General features: G+C 41.4%; 1 protein-coding gene and 2 long non-coding RNA genes across 7 annotated transcripts in view; 1 reads left to right on the top strand and 2 right to left on the bottom strand.

Annotated features, from left to right (window-relative positions):
* Positions 1–2984: 2984 nt before the first annotated feature.
* On the bottom strand, positions 2985–7426 carry LOC138684722 (uncharacterized). Its single transcript, XR_011323984.1, has 3 exons — positions 7299–7426; positions 4410–4509; positions 2985–3746 (listed from the first exon to the last, which is right to left on the bottom strand). It is a non-coding gene; the product is annotated as an uncharacterized lncRNA (long non-coding RNA).
* Positions 7427–10101: 2675 nt separating this feature from the next.
* Positions 10102–11082, bottom strand: LOC138684842 (uncharacterized). The gene is made up of 3 exons (XR_011324150.1): positions 10907–11082; positions 10268–10449; positions 10102–10157 (listed from the first exon to the last, which is right to left on the bottom strand). It is a non-coding gene; the product is annotated as an uncharacterized lncRNA (long non-coding RNA).
* The window catches only part of OTUD4 (OTU deubiquitinase 4), a 32355-nt gene continuing 22149 nt past the window's right edge, over positions 10520–20725 (top strand). For 4 of the 5 annotated variants that reach the window (XM_069780095.1, XM_069780067.1, XM_069780085.1 and 1 more), the window contains exons 1-4: positions 10903–11128; positions 12682–12765; positions 15760–15810; positions 17782–17828. In XM_069780095.1, coding sequence (XP_069636196.1) covers positions 10964–11128; positions 12682–12765; positions 15760–15810; positions 17782–17828 — 347 coding nt within the window. In that variant the 5' untranslated portion in view covers positions 10903–10963. Of the gene's footprint in view, positions 11129–12681; positions 12766–15759; positions 15811–17781; positions 17829–20725 lie in introns of all 5 variants that reach the window. The other variant, XM_069780059.1, reaches the window with a different exon arrangement.

Below are 20725 nucleotides of genomic sequence, written 5' to 3'. Positions count from 1 at the left end.
GGCAGCCTTGCTCAAGTCTTTTCCTTTTCAGTTAATGCATCATTCAGTTAATTTGGCATATCATTGAAAACACTCTGCAGTAGAAGCATACACCGTTTAAATGCCCCTATGTGTCATCATCAGCTGAATTAATACTATCTCTTACACAGAACACACATGATTTTTGTACTTAAAAACATGCAGAAGCCCTGTATCCTACTGAAATGCAACACAGTATGTGGAGAATCTATAGTTTCAAACAACGTTACTTGCAGTGGTTTACAAAACCTAGGAACACAATGGTATTTTCAACAAAGCAGTGTGCTATCGGTTATACTTCTTTTCATAACCTTAATCATAACTATGTATTGCAATACTGTCACTTCACACATCAAGAGTGGAACTAGACCTAGCCACAGCACAGGGAGCCACTAATGTATCACTTCAGCATACAAAGAGCCTACCATGGCGTCAAGCCAATAAAACAACAAAACAGTGTATTTCTGTGCCTGTATACAGCTGGCAGAGGCAGAATAGATGCAAAAACAACCTGACAATGCCCCGCTGCTTTATTTACACCTCAGAGTTGTTGTAGTACAATGCCTGGGAACAGACCGAGCTCAGCATTGGACATTTCTCAGCCCTGTGCTCTGGAGCTGGGCTGCATCCTTCATGTTTTCAGTCAAAAATATCTTTTTATGTTTTTCCCTCTTTTTTTTTCTTTGGGGGGGGGGGGGAGAGGGCGGAGGGGGAGAATGAGGCAGCATGCATTGAGTGTGCTGACTGTGTTCCCCTAACAAAATATCAGTTCGGAAATTATTGCTGTGTTCCCTCATTTCACACTCGAACACGTTAGAAAAATTAAACCCTAAAATGTTCAAGGAGCTAACGCCATCTAAAGGCTAATAGGCTGAACTACAACATATGGCCGCTAGCATAACATAAGGAAAACCACTGCATCTGCCTGCTACAGATTTTCTCTTATTCTGTTGCTGAGAACAGCATAGGCAGCAGGAGGCTTTAGCTGGAATAGCAAAAAAAAAGTTCTTTTTACTCAGCAATATTTTCTCATACATAGTCCATCTCTTTGTATGTGACTTTTTAAATTTATCACTAGAGCTTTATTAGTAACATTATTTATCCTGATTTTATTTATGAATATTATTTCATTGCACTTGCACTTACTTTGAACAAAGTTGATAGGAGTATGGAATGCTGCTCATTTCAAAACACATCAGAAGTCAAAGAATTAATATTCTGCAGCAATATTAGAGATTTATATATTTGAATGACTTTTTTTTTCTAACTTTGCTGAAAGACAGGCTCCTCCGATCATGTACAGCCTTCTTAAACATGAAAAAAAGTACCTGATTTATAGAAGATCCTGACTTTGTGCTCCATTTAATTGTAAGGCTAAAAAATGGTTCTTCCCTGGTAACTTCTCCAGGTCTCTAAAATAAAACAGTAATAAAATCAATCAGGTTCGTTAATTTAAAATTTAATTTTAAATATGTTTACTTTGCAAAACAAATACTACAAAAGTAGTATTATTAAGCAGTATGGACTTTCTGTTCAAGCTGTAAGGAATGTCAAGCTGCTGAATTACTCTTGGTTTGCTGAAGTGTTAAACCAGTTTCTGAAAAGCATCTTTTTTCTGCAAGCAAGGTGGCAGTATTTCCTTAATTTCTCTTTATTCACCTAGCTCAAATAAATTGTTTTCAGCTGATTTTTTTTTCATTATTTTCATCCATAAATACAAAACAGATGGAAAGGACAGGATGATCTCTACTAGTTCTACACATCTGAAAGGCTGAGTGATTAAACCAATTAAATTCTCTTCCTACAAGTATACTTCAATTTTTTTAATAAAACCTTTTTCAATGCAAAACATACTTAGATAATCTTCTTAAGAAGAAGGTTCAAATACATTTATAGTAATCTTATTTAGCTAAAAGCAACTATAAAAAGGTTTTTTTCTCATGATTTTCTTTCAATTCCCATATTTATCCGCTAGGAGTTTGATACAAACCACAGGTAAAAGAGTAATAATTCTGTAGTAAAAAAAGAAATGAAACAGTACTCATCTCCTAAGATAGTAAAATGTACATAAAAGCTAAGAATCCGTATAAATGTTATGTTAAAGTCTGAAATGTCTCAGACGTATGTAGATATAGTGTGCCCTCTTTGTTAGCAAAAAGAAATGCTAAATTATGCATAAAGACTATAATCAGCACATTTTAGTGGTTACCCATCAGTGAAAAATCAGTCTTTAAGAAAAAAATACAACTGTAATTCAAGATTAAAAGCAATAATTCAAATCAAAGTTTCCTGTTCACTGATTTGATTCATTTTCATGATGGGTGATTTAAATCACTCCTCCAATATATGCTGTTTACTCATTCTGAGTTACAGAAAATATTGTTTTCTGCTTTTGAAACAAAATACTGCTTCCGGACTCCTCACTTTTTCTAGCTGCAGTCACACATTTACTTCTGTAAACAGGGTTATGTCCCTTCACTTCCTAACCCATATCATGCACCCCCCCCGTCTACCTTTAACTGACATCAGTGTACTTGCAGCCAAGCAGTCAGCTGCATCAGTTTTCTGATCCACATGCCACAAATTTGTTCAAAACAACAGCAAACTACTTTTTATGAAGGACAGTCTAGGCACAAGAGGAGGGAGCTGGAACAAGCCTGGGGAAAAGGTAGGACTCTGTAACAGTCTTGTGGTGGGTTGACCCTGGCTAGATGCCAGGTGCCCACTAAAGCTGCTCTATCACTCCCCTCCTCAGCTGGACAGGGGAGAGAAAATACAACAAAAGGCTCGTGGGTCGAGATAAGGACAGGGAGAGATCATTCAGCAACTACTGTCATGGGCAAAACAGACTTGACTTGGGGAAAAAAATTAATTTTATCACCAATCAAATCAGAGTAGGATAATGAGAAATAAACCCAAATCTTAAAACACCTTCCCCCCACCCCTCCCTTCTTCCCATGCACGGCTTCACTCCCGGATTCCCTACCTCCTTTCCCCCAGCAGCGCAGGGGGATGGAGAATGGGGGTTGCAGTCAGTTCATCACATGTTGTCTCTGCCGCTCCTTCCTCCTCAGGGGGAGGACTCCTCACCCTTCCCCTGCTCCAGCATGGGGTCCCTCCCACTGGAGACAGTCCTTCACAAACTTCTCCAACGTGGGTCCTTCCCACGGGCTGCTGTTCTTCACAAACTGCTCCAGCGTGGGTCCCTTCCATGGGGTGCAGTCCTTCAGGGACAGACTGCTCCCAGCGTGGGTCCCCCGTGGGGTCACAAGTCCTGCCAGAAAACCTGCTCCAGCGTGGGCTCCTCGCTCCACAGGTCCGCAGGTCCTGCCAGGAGCCTGCTCCAGCATGGACTTCCCGCAGGGTCACAGCCTCCTTTGGGCACCCACCTGCTCTGACGTGGGATCCTCCACAGGCTGCAGGTGGAGATCTGCTCCACTGTGGATCTCCCTGGGCTGCAGAGGGACAGCCTGCCTCACTATGGTCTTCCCCACAGGTGAATCTCTGCTCCGGCGCCTGGACCACCTCCTCCCCCTCCTCTTCTTCACTGACCTTGGTGTCTGCAGGGTTGTTTCTCTCACATGTTCTCACTCCTCTCTCCCAGCTGCAGTTGTGCAGTTTTCTTTTTCCCCTTCTTAAATCTGTTATCCCAGAAGCACTACCACCGTCACTGATGGGCTTGGCCTTGGCCAGTGGCAGGTCCGTCTTGGAGTTGGCTGGTATTGGCTCTGTCAGACATAGGGGAAGCTTCTAGCTGCTTCTCACAGAAGCCACCCCTGTAGCCCATCAGCTACCAAAATCTTGCCATGCAAACCCAACACAAGTCTCTGTTAACATAAAGAAACTGGGGAAAGAGTACACTTTTTGGGTACAGTGTAACTGTTCACATTACCTACAGTAATATCCTACACCAATTTGAACCCAGTTACTCATGTTTTATCTTTATACAACTAAAGCCATTCTTTTAAATGGATATGGCTCTGCCATCTTCCTTTGTATCAGTTTTCTTGGCCTCAGAGCATACTTCAATATCACACAGCACTCCAGACCCCTCATCTAACTCCACAGCTATACTAGAATCCTGTATTAATGCATGTAATGTTTCTCTGCATATGTACCAACTACCTCACATACTTCTCCGTGTGGTCTTCTGTTCTCTTCTGATCACCCGATACCTCAGGTAACAAATGGCTTTGTATTAATTGAAGGTTTACAGATAGACTTACATCTTCCCACTTTGGAGTCAAAACCTGACTGTGAAAAGCATTAAGCTCATAAAGACAAACCCTTCATTCATCTTTAACATTAAGACTACCACTTTTACTCTAGCTTGAAAAAAAAAAGGAAAAAAAAAAGGGAAAAAGGATCATTTATAATGTCTGCTTGATTACCCGTTGGTTTCTTCTCTTCTCTCTCATACATGTTTGGAATCAATCCGCAGATTGTGAACAAATATGACAGAGGAACAGAAGTCTCTGCGATGATAAGATTCTGTAAGTATCATGAAAATCAGTATTTGAGTCAAGGAGAAAAACCCAGATCACTGTTGCTGTTGAACACTGAAGTTACCTGTCCTGTTTGGCCTCCTGGCTGGATAATGAGCACATGCCAAGCCCCTCAGCACAAAACCACAGCGTATTTCAGAATCAGGCACAATACCTGCTACCTCTTGTTTGGCTAGCACTCTGGGAGCACAGAGGGAAGATGAACGTATTACAGGGCATGTCAGAGAACTAAAAGTCTAATGGGGTGCCAGAGCATCTAGAAATAAGGGAACACGCCAGGAAGCTCGTGCTGTTGTTGTGACAGGACAGGGGTATAGGTGATGTAAAGACAGAAGACACAAAACTGTGGGAAACCAGGATTCAGTATTTCTGCTGCTCCAAGATGAGCTATGCTTAGAATGCAACCATTCATGACTTCCAAAACCTTGTCAATGACTTTTCTTGCCTCACTTCTCAGTATTTCTTGACTACACAGACCTATGACTTCAGACCAACATCTTCAAGACATTTTATGAAGAAGTGTTCCTCAAGGGTAGAAGGAACAGCTTTTACCACAATGTGCTTTTTATCATTTCTGTTGTACGGAACGGTAAAGATTTGTCTAAAAAAATCCAACCAATGAAAATTTTCTTCCCCAAATTAGAGACTGCAATGGGATGTTCTGCCAGAATCTCAGAATACACCTCCTACAGCAGCATCTAAAGTAATTCTAGTAGAGAATTAAGAAATGTGGCCACAATGACACATGCAGTCCTTTTATCCTTTCTTTTTCATTCTATGGGGGCAGTGCTAATTAGTTGCTCTCACAGGAATTCATTCCACAAACTCAAACCAACCCTTCTGTTGCTTGCTCTATTGTGCTGAGGTATTAAGCTGCTGACTGTGCCATCAGTGCACCATTTTTCAGGTACTGCCCTCCTGAATGTTAAGCACCTCACATCTGATGCGGTATTAAATCTGCACAGAAGGAAAGCAGTTAAAATATCACGCTGGGGTTCTAGCCTTGATCAAAATTCTCCAGAAGGTCAAATGTTACATGATTACTACATTTTTGAATAATAATAATTTTGAACTCAAGTAGACTGCATTTCTGTAGTACCCTGAGATGTAATGAAGGAAGGATCCTGGGAGTGATGATCTTTGACTCATGCATAGAGCACAAAGATGCAGTCAGCTATAAATAGTATGCAGGAGTAATGCAGCCATTACTGTATTCCGCTATGACTGCACTGTTATTCTGCAAGACAGACATGAAATCCAGGTCTATTCTTCATCAGCAGAATTAAAAACAAGCTTATCTACACACAGAGATCCAAAAATAAAATGGTTTATGTTGAAAATGCTCTTACCCTCCTGTATTTAAGCCTGATCCATCACCCACTAATGGCAATAGAAGTCTTCCTACCGACTCAATTGAATGTTGGACAGAACTATTTATGCTACCTCTGATGTCAGGAAAAGTTTATTTTTTCCTTTCAACAGCTAACAGAATCTCTTACTGTTCAATTATTTTGTATATATATGTATTTTTAAAGCTTCTGCATGAGGGGCATAACTGTTTTTTAGATGTCAGTATGAACACAACATGGATAAGGAATTGTAAACATTCACAAAAGACTCCAAAACCAAGTAATGATGACTTGTCAGAATGCACACATTTGATGGGGAAGCAATTTTACCATGGAAGTATTAAACTAAAACTTTGAACAGGCTGTTAAGATTTGGTTCAAGGGGTTTGGGACAACTCTAACATCCTTGGTCTCTCAGGTTGAAGTTTGACAAGGATCTGGCCTGGCGCTACACCAGAACCGAAAGCTGCTGTCTCCTCTTCATCTATTTTCTCTTTCCCACCTTCTCCTGCTCTTGTGCTGGTGTTTGCACAGCAAGTGCATAGCAAAATGGTTTGAAGACCTGGTCTCACTCAAAAATATTGCAGGGGAACGCTTGGCTGTCAGCCGGGTCAGTTTTCTCAGTGTGCTTCACTGTCCAGCACAAATGCCAGCACGTGGAGGCACAACCAGCTTAAACGTGTAGTGTACTGTAACTTTAAAAACCTAAGACCAGATAGGGATAAATGACTTACACTGGATTGTTTTTTAGCCTACTCTCTTCAAGTACTGTTCAGATGCTGACTTCTATTTATTGTGCACAGAAAACATAGGCTGAATTGGACCTTACCAGATAAGCCTAATGGTTTATATAACCTTGTATTCTATTTCAACCAAAAACGGTCATTTCAGACAAAGACAAAAATCTCAGCCTACTAAGCAAACAGGCGACCTAAAAATATTTTTTTTCTACCCAGACCACACTTCTGTTTTTTTTTTCACTGTGTCCCCTTAAGCATCAGGCTTTATCACCACTATTAATACTTGAAGTCATTTATTTATTTAATTAATTTTGCTAATTCCCCCTAAACACTTTGTCTTGATCATGTGTTTTTGAGTGATTTTCTGGCCAGAATAAGCACTTTATTTGGGGGAAAAAAACCCAAACCCAAACCAAATTTGAATTTGCGACACGCTTGCTTACTCTTCTCACAACCTTCCCACTACTGATTTACAGACATTTCACATATTTCTTCATGTCTGTTACTGCATTTCTGAGGAAGAGCAGTGCGGTAGGCACACACTATTACTGTAACGGCACACACATAGCGAGGGCACAGTTTAACAACTTCGGTGGCGAGGCCGGCCGATCGGACTGCCGGCTCCCCTCTCTCCTGTCCCGCACCTGTTCCTCCGAGCTGTTAACTTGTTAAAAAAAAAAAATTACCTGTCAGAAAAACTCTTAAAAACGTTTCCCCTTGCCCCCCACAGCCGGGGGGGTTTACAACCACGTTAAACTACTGCAGGAAGCGGAGCCATTAGGGCGCGCGCGTGCGACGGACCCCAACACCGGGACCTGCCGGGTAGGGGGGAGACGTTCCCCGGCTGTACCACTGCCTGCCTCCTGCGGGGGGGGGGGACGGGACGGACGGACATGAGGCGACTGCCGCTCGCCTGGCAACCGCCGCTCGCCTCGGCAACCATCCGTTTCCTTAAGGCCACCCAGCGACGAAGCCCAGCGAAACAGCCCCGCGCGAAACGCCGCTCCCTCCTCCAGCACCTGGGGCGTTCTCCCCGGCCGCCTCTTTTCCTCCCCTGTGCGGCAAATGGTACGAGCCCGCAGCAGGTGTGGCCGATGGGCCAAACCAAGAGCGGGCGCCGGAGGGGGAGCGGCGCGGGTGCGCGCGCCGCTCCGGAGAGTGATGAGAGGCGGCGAGGCGGGAGGGCGAGACCGGGACGGGGCTGGCAGCGGCCGCATCATCGGGGAGCGACGCGAGCAGAGCGGCCGCCGCGGGAGATTGAAGTGCCTGCGCCGCCGCTGGGGCCGAGGCCAGGCCAGGCGAGGCGGGGAGGGGGCGGCGCCGCCGCCGTTGCTCGGGGGGAGGAGAGGAGGAGGCGGGGGCCGCCCGCCCGCCCCTCCGCCGGTAAGTGCCAGTCAGTGATGGGGGGGGGGGGAAGGGTGCGGGCCCCGACCGCGCCGCGGCCCCTCCGGGCGGGGAGTCCGGCCCCACAGCCCCGGCGGCGGGTCGTGTGCCCGCGCAGGGAAGGCCGCCGGGCAGGCAGAGGGGCCCTCGTGGGTCTGCTGCTGCGCCGGAGAGCCGCCGGGCTGCAGGCCGAGGGGCCGCCCCTGCCCGGGTGCTTGTCCGCCGGCCTGTGGCGAATCGCCCATGCCAGAGCTGCGGGCTGGGAGGCGGCTTCTGGTGAAGCGGCGCTGTCTGAGGCGGGAAAGGGCGGGCGGTGAAGCTGGGCGAAAACTGGTCTCCTCTCTCCAAGGTTGATGAGTACAGGCTGCCCCCCCCCTTGCTGGCCCAGGTGTTGGCACAGGCAGGCCGTGAACTGAATCACAAAACTAGTCTTGGTTTAAAAAAAAAAAGTTGCTGTGGTTTTCTTGTGGTGGTTTTTTTTTTTTTTGTTTAGCTTGAGTCAGCTTCCTGAGCTGATTCAGTGTATGAGCAGCAGAAGTGCTTGTGTGGGCAACAGAGGTTGGTGCAGAGGAGGAACTAGTGGCTGGGGCTGCTGCTTGTGGTAGAAGTGCTGGCTGAAAGTGTTAATAAAGCTACTGGCTAATTAGAACATCTGTAATAACTTATGAGTTATAATTTGGCCATTCTTATCTTGATGGAGCATTTATTTTAATGTTGAGGTATTTCAGACGTCTCTTGGTGGATGCATTTCTCCTTATGCCTTAGAAAGTGTGTGCGTACAGGCTAGGTTTCTTCAGTGAGGACTTCACCTCTTTAGAAATAGATTGCTTCTTGTACAGCAGTACTTGGGGAAAAAAAAAATCAGTGGGTCACTATTGCTTGATTGTCTTCAGGAGTCAGTTGCAAAAAGAGCAGGCTTTTAGGAAACTGACAACTATATGACTTTAATTTTCTCAGTGTATTCACTTACCAGAACTACATTTACATTCTGTCACATACTGGATGACCTCATGTGTATAGGCATTCCTGAATCTAACAGATGTGATGAAAGGCATTTGCCCTTCCCTTAACTGGCCTTTAGAATCACAATGACAAAAGGCTGAAATATAAGGGAAGACAAATTTGTGAACGTGTTGGAGGATAGTTCTGTCTCTAACTGTGACAAATAGGGTGAGGAAAAATGGAATGTTCCTAAGAAACTCTGTAACTGGACACTAGTTTGATAGGTCTCAAAAGCATCTTGCCAAATCACTTTTATCTACAGAAGCAGCACCTCGCACATGCAGGACTGTGCTAGTCTGACTTTCTTAAGTGAATATGGTAGCTGAGTCAGTGGCAGTTTATAGTTCAGTCTTGTTAGATGACCTTTCCCATCTTCTGGTGAGAGGTTTGAGCTTTCCCTCCAGCCCCTCGCTAGTATTTTTACCTCATGCTCCTTCTCCCAAACATCCTCATGCTGCCTAACCAGCTCTCTGTGTCTTGGAGGTTCAGATGCCATGAGGGCTTTACTTCCACTTCTCTCAGTTTCTATTCTTGTCTATAGATATTGCCAGGAATTTCCTTTTGTTTTCCAGTAGACCAACTCCTTGCTGGCAGACCTGGGCTTCTGTTAGGAAAAGGGGGTTTGATACTGCTTGTACAGAGCTGCTGGAGCACTAGACTCAGCCTGGCTTGTAACTTCTGCTTATTCAATCAGTTGTTGTTATATCCAGATCTCAGCTCAAGTCACTGCCCTCCCTGGTCTTATTACTGTTGGCTGAAAGTAAAAATCGGGGTTTTCATTCCTTCTCTTTGCCTCCCTTTCTTGCATCTAAATTTGTTCATTTAAGCTAAGGAGTAGCTGGTAGCATTTTATTTATTGCTAGAGCTACTGAGAGCTTTGTAGCTCTCCCTCCTAGGTAAGTCACACACCCACAGTAAAAGAAGCCTTGGAAGTTTGGAAAGCTTCCTTTCTTGTCACTTTTTGTGCACCAAACTCTTCTGAAGAATGTTTACAATGCCAAGCAAAACTTAGTCATGCAATTGTAATAAAAATATTTGTGGCTTCTTACCACTAAGAGCGGTGTACAAAAAAAAAGTATTGAATGGCTATGGCTTTTTTTTTAAATCCCTTTTTAATTAAGCTTCCTTTTACTATCCCAGTTTTATTTCCATCTTCTTTCCTGCAAGTGGATGGATTTCAAAAATAATCTTACAATCTAATCTGTTTTGGGGGGGGGGGGAGAGGGGAGAACCCGAACCAACCCAAACCAAAGCCACAGCCCCCACATACCTATGGATTAGGTGTCAGACATCCCGGTGTTACTTACAAAACTAAAAAAGCTGTTAGGGAATGGCATGAGCCTGACGGGGTGCGGGGCTAACCGCCAAGCCCTGAGCACCCCGAAGGCGGGGGGGGCCCGGCTCCCTCCTCTTCCTCCTCCGCCGGGACTACCGCTCCCAGAAGCGCCCGGGCTGAAAGTGAAAATAAACGCCAGGTTACGCTGCCTTTTTTTTTTTTCTTTTCTTCCTCTCTTCCCCTCCCCTCCTCTCCCCGGCGGCGGTAGCACATGTCCTTTCTCTTTTGTTTTCCGCCTGGCAGGCCGGCTGCGCGCCCGGGCTGCGGAACCCGCCGGGAATCGCCGCCCCGAGGGAGAAGCGGGATCGAGACCCCGCCGGAGCCGTGTCCGGGGGCTGCTGCCCGGCCCTCTAGAGAAGCCTAGAAGCGACGGTTTTGTGGAGCTGGAAGTCCAGGCTGCGGAGCAAAACTTTGCCGTTTCTCCCCGCGATTCCCACATGCGAGTTGATAACGTGAGACCGGCCGCTTTTCTTATTGCTGCCGCTACCTCGAGTGCTGGGGGGGGCCAGCGCTCTCCTCCCCCACCTGCCGCTGTTTCCTTTACCCGGCCCTAGAGCTGCTCGGTGGGCTTACCTTGCCATGTGGGGCTAGGAGAGGGGCGGCGGTTCTCCACGGTGTGAAGCGGTAAACATGGAGGCGGCGTGCAGACCCGACGGCGGGGAGCAGAGTCATCAAGGCAGCGGCATGGACGCCCCTGGGGACGCTTCTATGGACTGCTACTTGCGATCTCAGGGCTTGTACAGAAAGAGAGTTGCCAAGGATGGATCTTGTCTTTTCAGGGCTGTGGCCGAGCAGGTAACTGCTTACATAAACAAAGCTACTTCTCAGGAAAGCCTGGGAAGTGGATCTCGTTAGTGGATGATAATTAGCGTTAACATGCAGACAAGTATAGGTTAAGGTTACGCAGTCCTGTGCCGGGGAAAAAAAAATATCTCTGTCTTGTGAGGCGGGAGAAGTTCTGTGTGTAAAGCTGCCTTCTGTCATCAAGAAATTGTTACCTGTTTTGACCTTCTGCTGCCTCCCTAAAGCTTTTTTTCAGCGTAAGATTTCAACATTTGGGTACAACTGCTTTGTATGAGACCGTTCAGGAAACAGAATTTAGTGGCAAGAGCTGAAAAGCCGCCGCATTCGTAGTTTTGTTAATCAGTTTACTATAAAATTAGAGAAAGTGAGTAATTTATTTTCAGTTCTTCCTGTTGAATTCCCCTCCCCCATTTCAGTGTTACTGATAAAGGAAAAAAGTGACAGCGTCATCTTGTCTTAAATACAAACAAACAGCAGTGGGAGCTCTGGTGCTTCTGATTGTGGGAGCCCAGATTCCTGTGCTAATTATACACAGTTAACTTTTTTTTAAAAATTACTTTCCCCACTGACTTTGTAAGTTCAGGCAAGCAAACACTGTTGATCTGATGTGAGTGGGGTTTTTTATTTCAAGGGAATAATCAATGAATATACATTGATACTCTGATTTTTTTTAATTAATACATAGAGAAGGTTTCTCCCACACTCCAGTGTATATGGAACTTTTTTCCAACTATTAATTAAATTTTTAACATACCATTCTTATTTTATTGAAGGAAAGGTCTTTAATTCAGAGTTAGTAGGTGTTTATCCACAAATTTGGCCTAATCTCTGTATTCTTCACGCAGAAAACCTGAACTGATCCGAATTTGGAAGTGTTCTAAATGGAGGCTAGTGTGTAAGGTTTGCAAGAGAGGCTGCGACTTAAACTGACTAGAACTTCCCTAGTAGTGAGGATGCAGACAAAGTCGCATTAGAGATAACTCTGAACCTATGGTAGAAGTCGTGTTTTTCCAGTAGAGATTTGAACAGGAGATAGAATGCAGGTGTCATACTGGGATCTGAATTCCTGGCTTCCAAATCAGTTTTTGGGCAACAGATCTACACCTCCAGAAGTCAAGAGAAAGTAAATGTGCACTCTGTTAGATTTGGTTGGATTTCATTTGAACAAGTGCATGTTGGCCGTTGATTTCCTCACCCGCTCCTGCAGTACCTTACTTCTTCCATTAATTGAAGTCCTTTACAAAGGACTCAGTTAAAGAATGACAAAAAATGCTGTTCATTTCGCTCAGTAAATCCCTATAAAATTGAATGTTTGAATTTAGTAAATCTGTGGATTCTGCAGTTAACTTAATTTTTTATTAAGTAATTGGGGTTTTACCTGCATAAAGATGTTGTTACTGAACGAATATGCATTTTAAATATTCCCAAAAATAATACTAGAGCATTTCCAACCCCGTATTTAGACAACAGTCATTAATTATTTGTGATCCATCATCAAAACTCCTCAGAACCAGTGTCACTTTCTTCTCTTTCTCCCTTTGTAGGTGTTACACTCTCAGTCTCGGCATATTGATGTTAGGATGGCTTGTGTAGACTACCTTCGGAAACATAGGGAGAAATTTGAAGCAGTAAGTATTTTTGTTTTCTTTGTGAGCATTTGAAAAAATGTTACTTTAATCCTTCCACTTTTCTAAGGTATATGCTGCTGTTTGTGACAATATTCAGCATAGCTATGTACTAGTTGATGCTTTTTAAATTGAGCGCTCTTTAAATTAATTGGCACATGTGTGGTAATAACTCATTTTCATAAGCCTGGAGAAAGACCTATATACTGCTTGGACTGGAGGATTAGTGGAGTGGGGAGAGTTTTTTCATGCTCATTAAAAAACAAAACAAACTTTCTTAAACTTTAATAGTCTGTAGCGGAGCTACCAAAATCTGGATTTTATTTTAGTATAATGCCTATTTTAGTGAAGGTCATAAAATGTTCTTACTGTGCTATTTAATTGCTTTTACAATATATAGGGATTTGACTGATGAGATTAGTGAAATTTGTTTCAGGGTCTACAATTTCTTATGCGTTGCCGCTGTGGTTTTGTTGTTTTGTTGTTTTTTTTTGTAAACATTTGTAACGAAGTTCTCCATCAACCATAGACAGAAAATATTTTGATATTGATCTATATTTGGCCAATGTTTTCAGTGTTAATATTATAAAATCCTTTTTTTCTTCCTTTTTGAAGAACAATAATAAATAATGGTGCTCCTGTTTGTGTATGTATGTGTTCTAGTGTATATGCTATTTAACTGATTTCCAGGATAGCCGAAACGGGAGTATGTGTAAGCATTTGTTACTAGAGGATTATTACTCAGCTCTCTTTCTGTTCTAAATTTACCTGGATCCAAAATAAAAAGGCTGTTTTAGATGCACATTAGCATAGGGAAGAGAAGGAAAGCAGGAATAAGAGTGTGTGTTTGCTATAATTTCTGACAAAGTCCCCTGTGCTCAAATGTTACTGATTGCTTTTAATGTGAAAGTTGTCAAGAATGAATGACATAAAATACAGTGAATCTCTGTGGGAGCATGCAGCTCTGACTTGCCTATTTCCCTTTGCCAGGACTGTGTGCTTGTTTCCAGTCCATCTGAGGACTTATCAACTCTTAGATCTCTCTCCCTTCTTTTTTATTTTATTTTTTCACTGCTGACTTTTTAATCCCTTTCTTTCCAGAATTACCCCACTCACTCCAATATCTGCTTCTCTACTTCTGTTTTCTTGTTGCATTGGGTAGTTTTTGGAAATACTGTGACCCTTCTTGACTCTAGATGTGTGTCGTTTCCCCTCCCCAGTTCTGGCATCCTCTCAGCTGGGTAACTTCTTTGTCAACGCTGGCTGGTTTTACTATCTTGGTCTCTCTCCTACAGTTTCACTGTTTTTTTTTTTTTTTTTTCTTTTTTGCTGTCCTTCTGAAAAGTTTTTTTTTTTTAAAGTTTTTTGCCATTTTTCAGAACAGGTGTTTCATGTACAATGTTGAGGTGTTTCATATCTGTTCTCATTTCCTAGTGTTCCTGCTTCCTCAGGTACCTCACTTCAGCTCTGCTGATCTCCTTTGCTCCCCATATCTCTTACTATACTTTGTTTTCCATCTGGAATATAGCATTGTTAACTTACCTGTCTTAAAAAAACCCGAAAACAACACAAACAACAAATGCCTTTCTCCCTAGCCTCTTAGTTCAACTCTTTGCTCGTCTGCCTTCTTAGTAGTTACGCTCTGTTGATGTGTGCTGGTGGTACTCATTGAAGTTCCTCTTCTCTCTGTCTATTGTAACCATTTCAGCTTGGATTTCTGTCTCTCTCATTCCATTGATACTGCTATAACCCAAGTTTCAGGTGACTGTGTGTAACCACCATCTTCATTTTCATCCTCATCCTTTCTTGAAGTGTTATCTTTGCTGCTGTCTTTCCTCCTCTTTTTCAACTCTTCAGTTTCCTGTGAGAACTTTCTGGTGCCTCTCCTTCCTTCCTCTGTGCATTATCTTTAGCTCATTTAATTTTGACACACAAAACAACTGCTGTCTATGATCACGTTTTACTGATCCACCTTTTAACTTTTTACCTGGTTGCTTCTGTCTAAATTAAAAATTTTGGCCAGACTTGTTGGTTCTTCTCATGAACAACAGTGTCCATCCAGGTCCAAAATGACTAAAGCAGAACTTTTAATCTCACTACTCGGTTTTCATTTATACCTTATTTCTTAATCACTATGGGTAAAGAGGCCACCTAGCTTGTAGCTTAAGTTCATAAAGGAAATTAATTCTTTGTTTGGACCTCTTAACTAAAGTTTGGATCTTAACTAAATCAAGCAGATTATGTCTAAATAGCATTTTTTAAATACAGCCTCTCTGTTGGCCAGCATGGCTGAAACACTTTGAAGTTAACACGTCTCAATTACTGCAGCATCCTTCTCTGCCCTTGACAAATGTGAATTTGGCCTCTTCATGCGTGTTAAGGAGTGCAGCTGAAGGATTACTTTCTTAACCTGGCACTTAGTGTAGCCTGATTGTTTGTACCCTTTCACTGAAAGTTAAAGCAGTTTGTTTGAAGTGATACAGAAAGGAGGAAAAAGTGCTCTGTGATTTGCCTATGCTATATTTTACTGCTTCTTGGGTGCTACAGAAATGTGACTCCCATTTCTGATTGTCCATTGCTGCTCATTTAACAGGATACTTGAATAAGCCCACGCATGTTCTCAAGTGATGCTGTGCACGCCTGGGATTAATTGCCTGTAAACATCTACTTGACACCATCTTTGCTTTCTTTCAGATTTCCTGTTTGGCTGCTGGATTTCTTTTTGGGTTTTTTGTTTGTTTGTTTTTGTTTCGGGTTGTGTGATAACTCTAAAAGCTGTTTATGTGGTTATTTTCTGGAATGCACACCTATATGTTTGACCATTTATTCCCTCATCTCTACATCACTTTATACTTAGATTGTAAGCTCTTTGAGGGCAGGATAGTCTTAAATTTCCAATGGTATGTTCCCATTGCTACAGTGGGTCATAGACCGGGGATTCCGTATACTACAGTAATAAAAATAACTAATTGTTACTTTTATTTTTTTTAAATACAGTTCATAGAGGGGCCATTTGAAGAGTATTTAAAATGTTTGGAAAATCCACAGGTATGTTAAACTTGATTTATAATAGAAAGCACTACTTTTGTTGATGGGTAATTGGATTTTTTTTTTCTCACAAATGTTTTTGAGGTCTTAGGTTTATGTGAATGTTTATACTTTTATGCATGTACTCTCTATTGAAAATGATTTGGAGAATTTTTTGTTTCTTGATTTAAACCTGTTATTCCTCAAAATTGTATCCAAACATTTCTAGCCTCTGCAAATGCCAACAAGCATAGTGTGGCTGTTTTCTTGAAGACAGCCTTGAATAAAGGCCTAAAAGTTTAGGTGAGGAAAAGACAGTTATTGATGTAAGGGATGTTATGAATAGTAGCCCCAGGCTCTTGGAAAGATACTGATTTGAAGTAAAATTATTATCCCCCTCCCCATTTAATTTTAGTATTTTTCTTAGGGAGTTAAAAATTCGTGTAAGCTCAGGGGAGGGGAAGAGGACTATCTACTGCAACATTGCAAAATCTGTTAATTTTTTGTAAGTGTTTGTACATAAACCTTATTAAATTTTACCCTCCTAGAAATTAAAGCATGATTTTTATTTTTTTTTCCCCTGCCATGCCTACAGCATCCCTAGTTAGAATAGCTAACCAGATGGTTCTTTATTTCAGTTTCCAAAATGAATGGTAGAAGGGGGAAGAACATGGGTGTTAGCCTATTATGCTTCTGTCTTGCTTTGTTTATTCTAGGATCTTTAATTGCAAAGCTTTGTTAGTCAAATCCTGAGGTTATGCGCTATGCTAAGTGGTAAATCATGCCGTTTTCCAGCAGAACTTATGCTGCACTGAACTATGCCAATGTAAATGGTTTACAGCACAGCAATGTGTGTGTAGAGAAAATGTCTTTCATACATGTCTGCTAATATTTCAAAAAAAATAGTTTTGAAAAATAATACAGTAGCTTTTTTACATGATCAGAGAAATTAATATTAAGTTATTTTAGATTTTAAAATTGTCATGAGAATTTAAAAAATGGTTTAAAAAAATCGGGACTGCTACAAATTCCTGCACCAAAATTAAGAGCTGTTTTTAATTTAATACGAATTTAGAAAAGAAAAAAAAAAAAAGTAAAAAAACCCCAAACCAAAACAAACCACAAAACCACCACCACCACCAAAAACCACCTAAGAAAGGTCTAGTCACATTATACTGGATCACAGTACAGTAGTTAGGCTGGTAATGGAAGCAACAACTTGTACTTTTCTAGGATTTGAGTCTGGGTTACAGTGTTGCTGACATTTCACTGTTGAACAGCTTTAAAGGGCAGATTTTTTGTCTTTCTTCAGGTATTGATATACAGCTGCTTGCATGAGAAATGCAACTAACTGTCACAAGTTTATTTTGGCTGTTTGGAAGTGGTCTGTCTACTTTGTGTTGGAGCACTTCGCAAGACTGTGTCAGGATAATTGTATGGAAGTTATATGTGTTTTAGTCATGAGAGTTAAGCCTCAAGATTCTTTTTCCAGTTCATCTATAGCTAAAGGTCCACAAAACCAGAAAGTTTTGAAGGTAGAGAGTAACATTTTTAAAAGCACTTGGTAAATCTGACACTCACTTTTAAAAAAAAAAAAAAAAAATCACTTTTGAAAAGCTAGACCGCTGGTTTAAATTTAACAAAAGAAAAAAAAAATAAAAACACTGTATCACCTCTCAAAATCATAGTCTTTTAATGATAGATCTGCATTTATGTGATTGGTTTTAGTTCTCTCAGAAATGTATCTGTGTGAAAACTAGTTTGGGAAAAAAATCCCTCTGGCTTGTACCCCTTAACCACCTTACTTGAAATAGTTACTGTTATTTCAAAAAAGCCTTCAAATGCAATCAAAGTGTGTCTGCTGAACTCCAGACTCAGTATTAATATATTCATTTTCGACAGTGATTTCTTGCTTCTCTTGATCTACACCTGAGGAAGTATAATAATTGTGTGTTTGAACTTAATTTTCTTTTGTTTTTTTTTCCAATACAGGAATGGGTTGGACAAGTAGAAATAAGTGCCCTTTCTCTTATGTACAAGTAAGAAAACCTTTAAATATGTTAATAAAACATGTTAAACATATCTAAAACATATTTGAGATTAGTTCAGTTGTTTTGCTAGTAAATTAGTTGGAATAGCTAAGATGGAATTGGATGTTATACTGCAGTTCTCCAGAAAATTACAAATAGGCTTTGAAGATTGCAGCTGTCAAGGTATTAAATAAAAATAGAAAAGTGAGCTTTGAAAATGATGTTTAATCTGGGATTTGAATAGAGGTTTGCAGTAATGTCATGCATCTGACTTGCACAACTAACTGTGGGTAGAGTCATACCATTTATATTTTGTTAATTTTCATATCTTAATTTTTCTGTTAAAATTGCTTTTCTTTCTATTTCTTGCCAAGGCTTTAATATTAACTCTATTGCTAAGCCGTGGCCTGTACCCATTTCTTTATTACCTCTGTACAAATGCTCTGATGTAGCTTAGTGGTACGAGTATTGTAGTCTGCATGCTAGAAGGCCGTTCTCTCATCTTCCCTGGTGGGAGGTTATATGTGCTGATATAAGACTTACCTGGTGTACTGCTGTAGCTTATTCTCTTTTCTCTATAAATTTTCCTTTTTCCATTGTATCAGTATAGATGAAATAGTACGAGTTTTTTGAGGGCCATAGCTTGAGCTATGCTTAAGAAATATTTCAGTATCTGTGCATAGATAAACACTCCTCTTGGTGATGAAGGCTTTTGCTGATGTCTTTTTATTAAATGTAATCCTATATATTAATCTTTCTTCACAAAATAGTATGAAACAATGTTCTGAATATTCATAATTGCTTTTTAGTTACTGTGAAAGGGAATGAGCAATGTACAGCATCTCTTTCTGCTCTTTGTAAACTGGTTAAATTCAGTATTTCAAAATGCTTACTGTAAATTAGTGACTTTGTCCTTTGACTCTTGATGAGACATATGATAAGAGGAGAGAAACAAACTAATTAAATATTCCTTTCAGGTACTTAAATGAGTGCTAAGTGCGGGAAATTGCATGAAATTCTATCTTTGCATTTTATGTGGTTACTGGGACAGTTTAGAGTTGCATGTGCTGCATGGGTGGATGAGGACCGAACTGAAAGTCGGAGTAAAGTTTGGCTCAGGAGGCTTGGAGGGAAGGTGTGATGGTTAGATTGAGCCAGGGTGTAGAGGGACATAACTCAGGTCAAGCATGCAATTTTGCTGACTTAATTACGTTGGAACTGGTTGGTCGTGATCTTCTGTTTGTTGTATTTCTGGCCATGAGAAATGTATTCTCATGAAATAGAAACAGTTTATTTTGAAGTCATGATACATCAGTATCCAGGACCACAGCTGATAAATCAATAGAGAGACAAATCCTGGTTGATAATAGTATTTTTTTAATTTCCATTGGAAGCATGAGGAGGCTTGTGGCATAGTTGCAACTGTACGCAGTATTTCACTGCAGAGTTGAACACGCAAGAATTGTTATTGGCATACTTGTTTTGGGAAGACTGGCTGTTATTAAAAAGGCAATTTAGAGGCTCTGGCAAAGTAGGAATGGTGGTGGAGGTAGGGGGAAGGAGTTGCTTTCCTTCCTGCGTGCTGGCAGACTGAAGAAAAGCAGAAGTTTGAATTTCGTGTTCTGTGCCAAGTGGAGAAATGAGAGTTTCAGGCTTTTCAAGTGTAGCATAGAAGTGTAGTATGAATAGGTTTGTTTTCACTTTCACTCCTCAGATCTGTCACAAGTATCATTTGGTTATCTAGTAAATTTTCCTTGCCTCTCTGAAGTGGGTGGGTCTCTGAGCTATGAAATTCTTTTCCTCTCAGAATTGCTTTTTCTGAGTTTTTTTTAATACAAAAACTGCACCTGTGAATATATTTAAACATGTTGCAAGACTAAAAACTGCTTGTGTGAGCAAGGAAGAAGTTGAAGGAAGTGATAGGTTTCTGAGCAAAGAATTCAAAGGGAGGATTATGGATAAAAGAGAGAGAAAATAATTAAATTTAAGATCATGACAGAGATTGATTATAGCAGAAAAACAAGTAGCAAAGACTGATAGTCTTTCAGTTTTTAGAAAATAAAAAAAATAAAATAGCATGCCACGTCAGTATCAGTTGTGGGTTTTTCTGTATTTGTCACTTAATATCCAGTTCAACTTTTTATGCTTTTTAATCTAACAAGCTAAAAAAAGAATTATAAGTGTGGAATGTAAATTTTAAATTTGCTTAACTGTAGTAGTTCAACTCTTCATTTATTGTATTTTTAATCCTCTTAAATGTAATGAGGTACGCAAACTTAGTTTGCAGTGATTAAAAATTTTCTAAACCTGTTTTGAAAAACTACACTAGACTTATACCCTTGATGATGAGTATCTGTCTGCCAACACTGCAATGGCACGCTATCTGCTGGTTTGGTCCAAGCTTCCCTAAAAGTTTGTTTCCATTCTCTCAGTTGAAGAGACAACAGAGGGGTTTCTTTGCCATCTTAAATCCAGCAATTCGAGTCTAGCAAACACGCCATGGTGTTAGAATCCACACTTCATAGTCTTTATCCAAAGAGAAAGGGAAACTGAGCCCTCCAAATGTCTCCCCCCCCCCCCCCCCCCCCAGTGTATTATCAATTTTAAACTGCAGGAAAAGATTCTTCTCGCTACACGTGAAAAAACTGGGGCATGTGGAGGGCATGATTTTCAGAGGTGCTGGAGACTTGGTTACAATATCGGATCCTCAGGCAATGGCTGCTGATGGTCTGTTGGGCTTTTGGCATGTTCCTTAGCATGCTGTGGCAGCTGGGCTACCCTTTGGGAGCAGAAATGTTGTGTGGACCCTTCTGAGCACGAGAACTTGGTTTGGGAGGCAAGAAGAGTTTCTGAGCACAGGCATGGGCTGTTCTGGTAGCTGGCCTCTGTGCCCAAAAAGGTTCTCA

Source organism: Haliaeetus albicilla, chromosome 1, assembly GCF_947461875.1.
Source record: "Haliaeetus albicilla chromosome 1, bHalAlb1.1, whole genome shotgun sequence".
Lineage (NCBI taxonomy): Eukaryota > Metazoa > Chordata > Aves > Accipitriformes > Accipitridae > Haliaeetus > Haliaeetus albicilla.
Note: the sequence above shows the minus strand (reverse complement) of the source record. Positions and strands in the feature narration are given on the sequence as shown.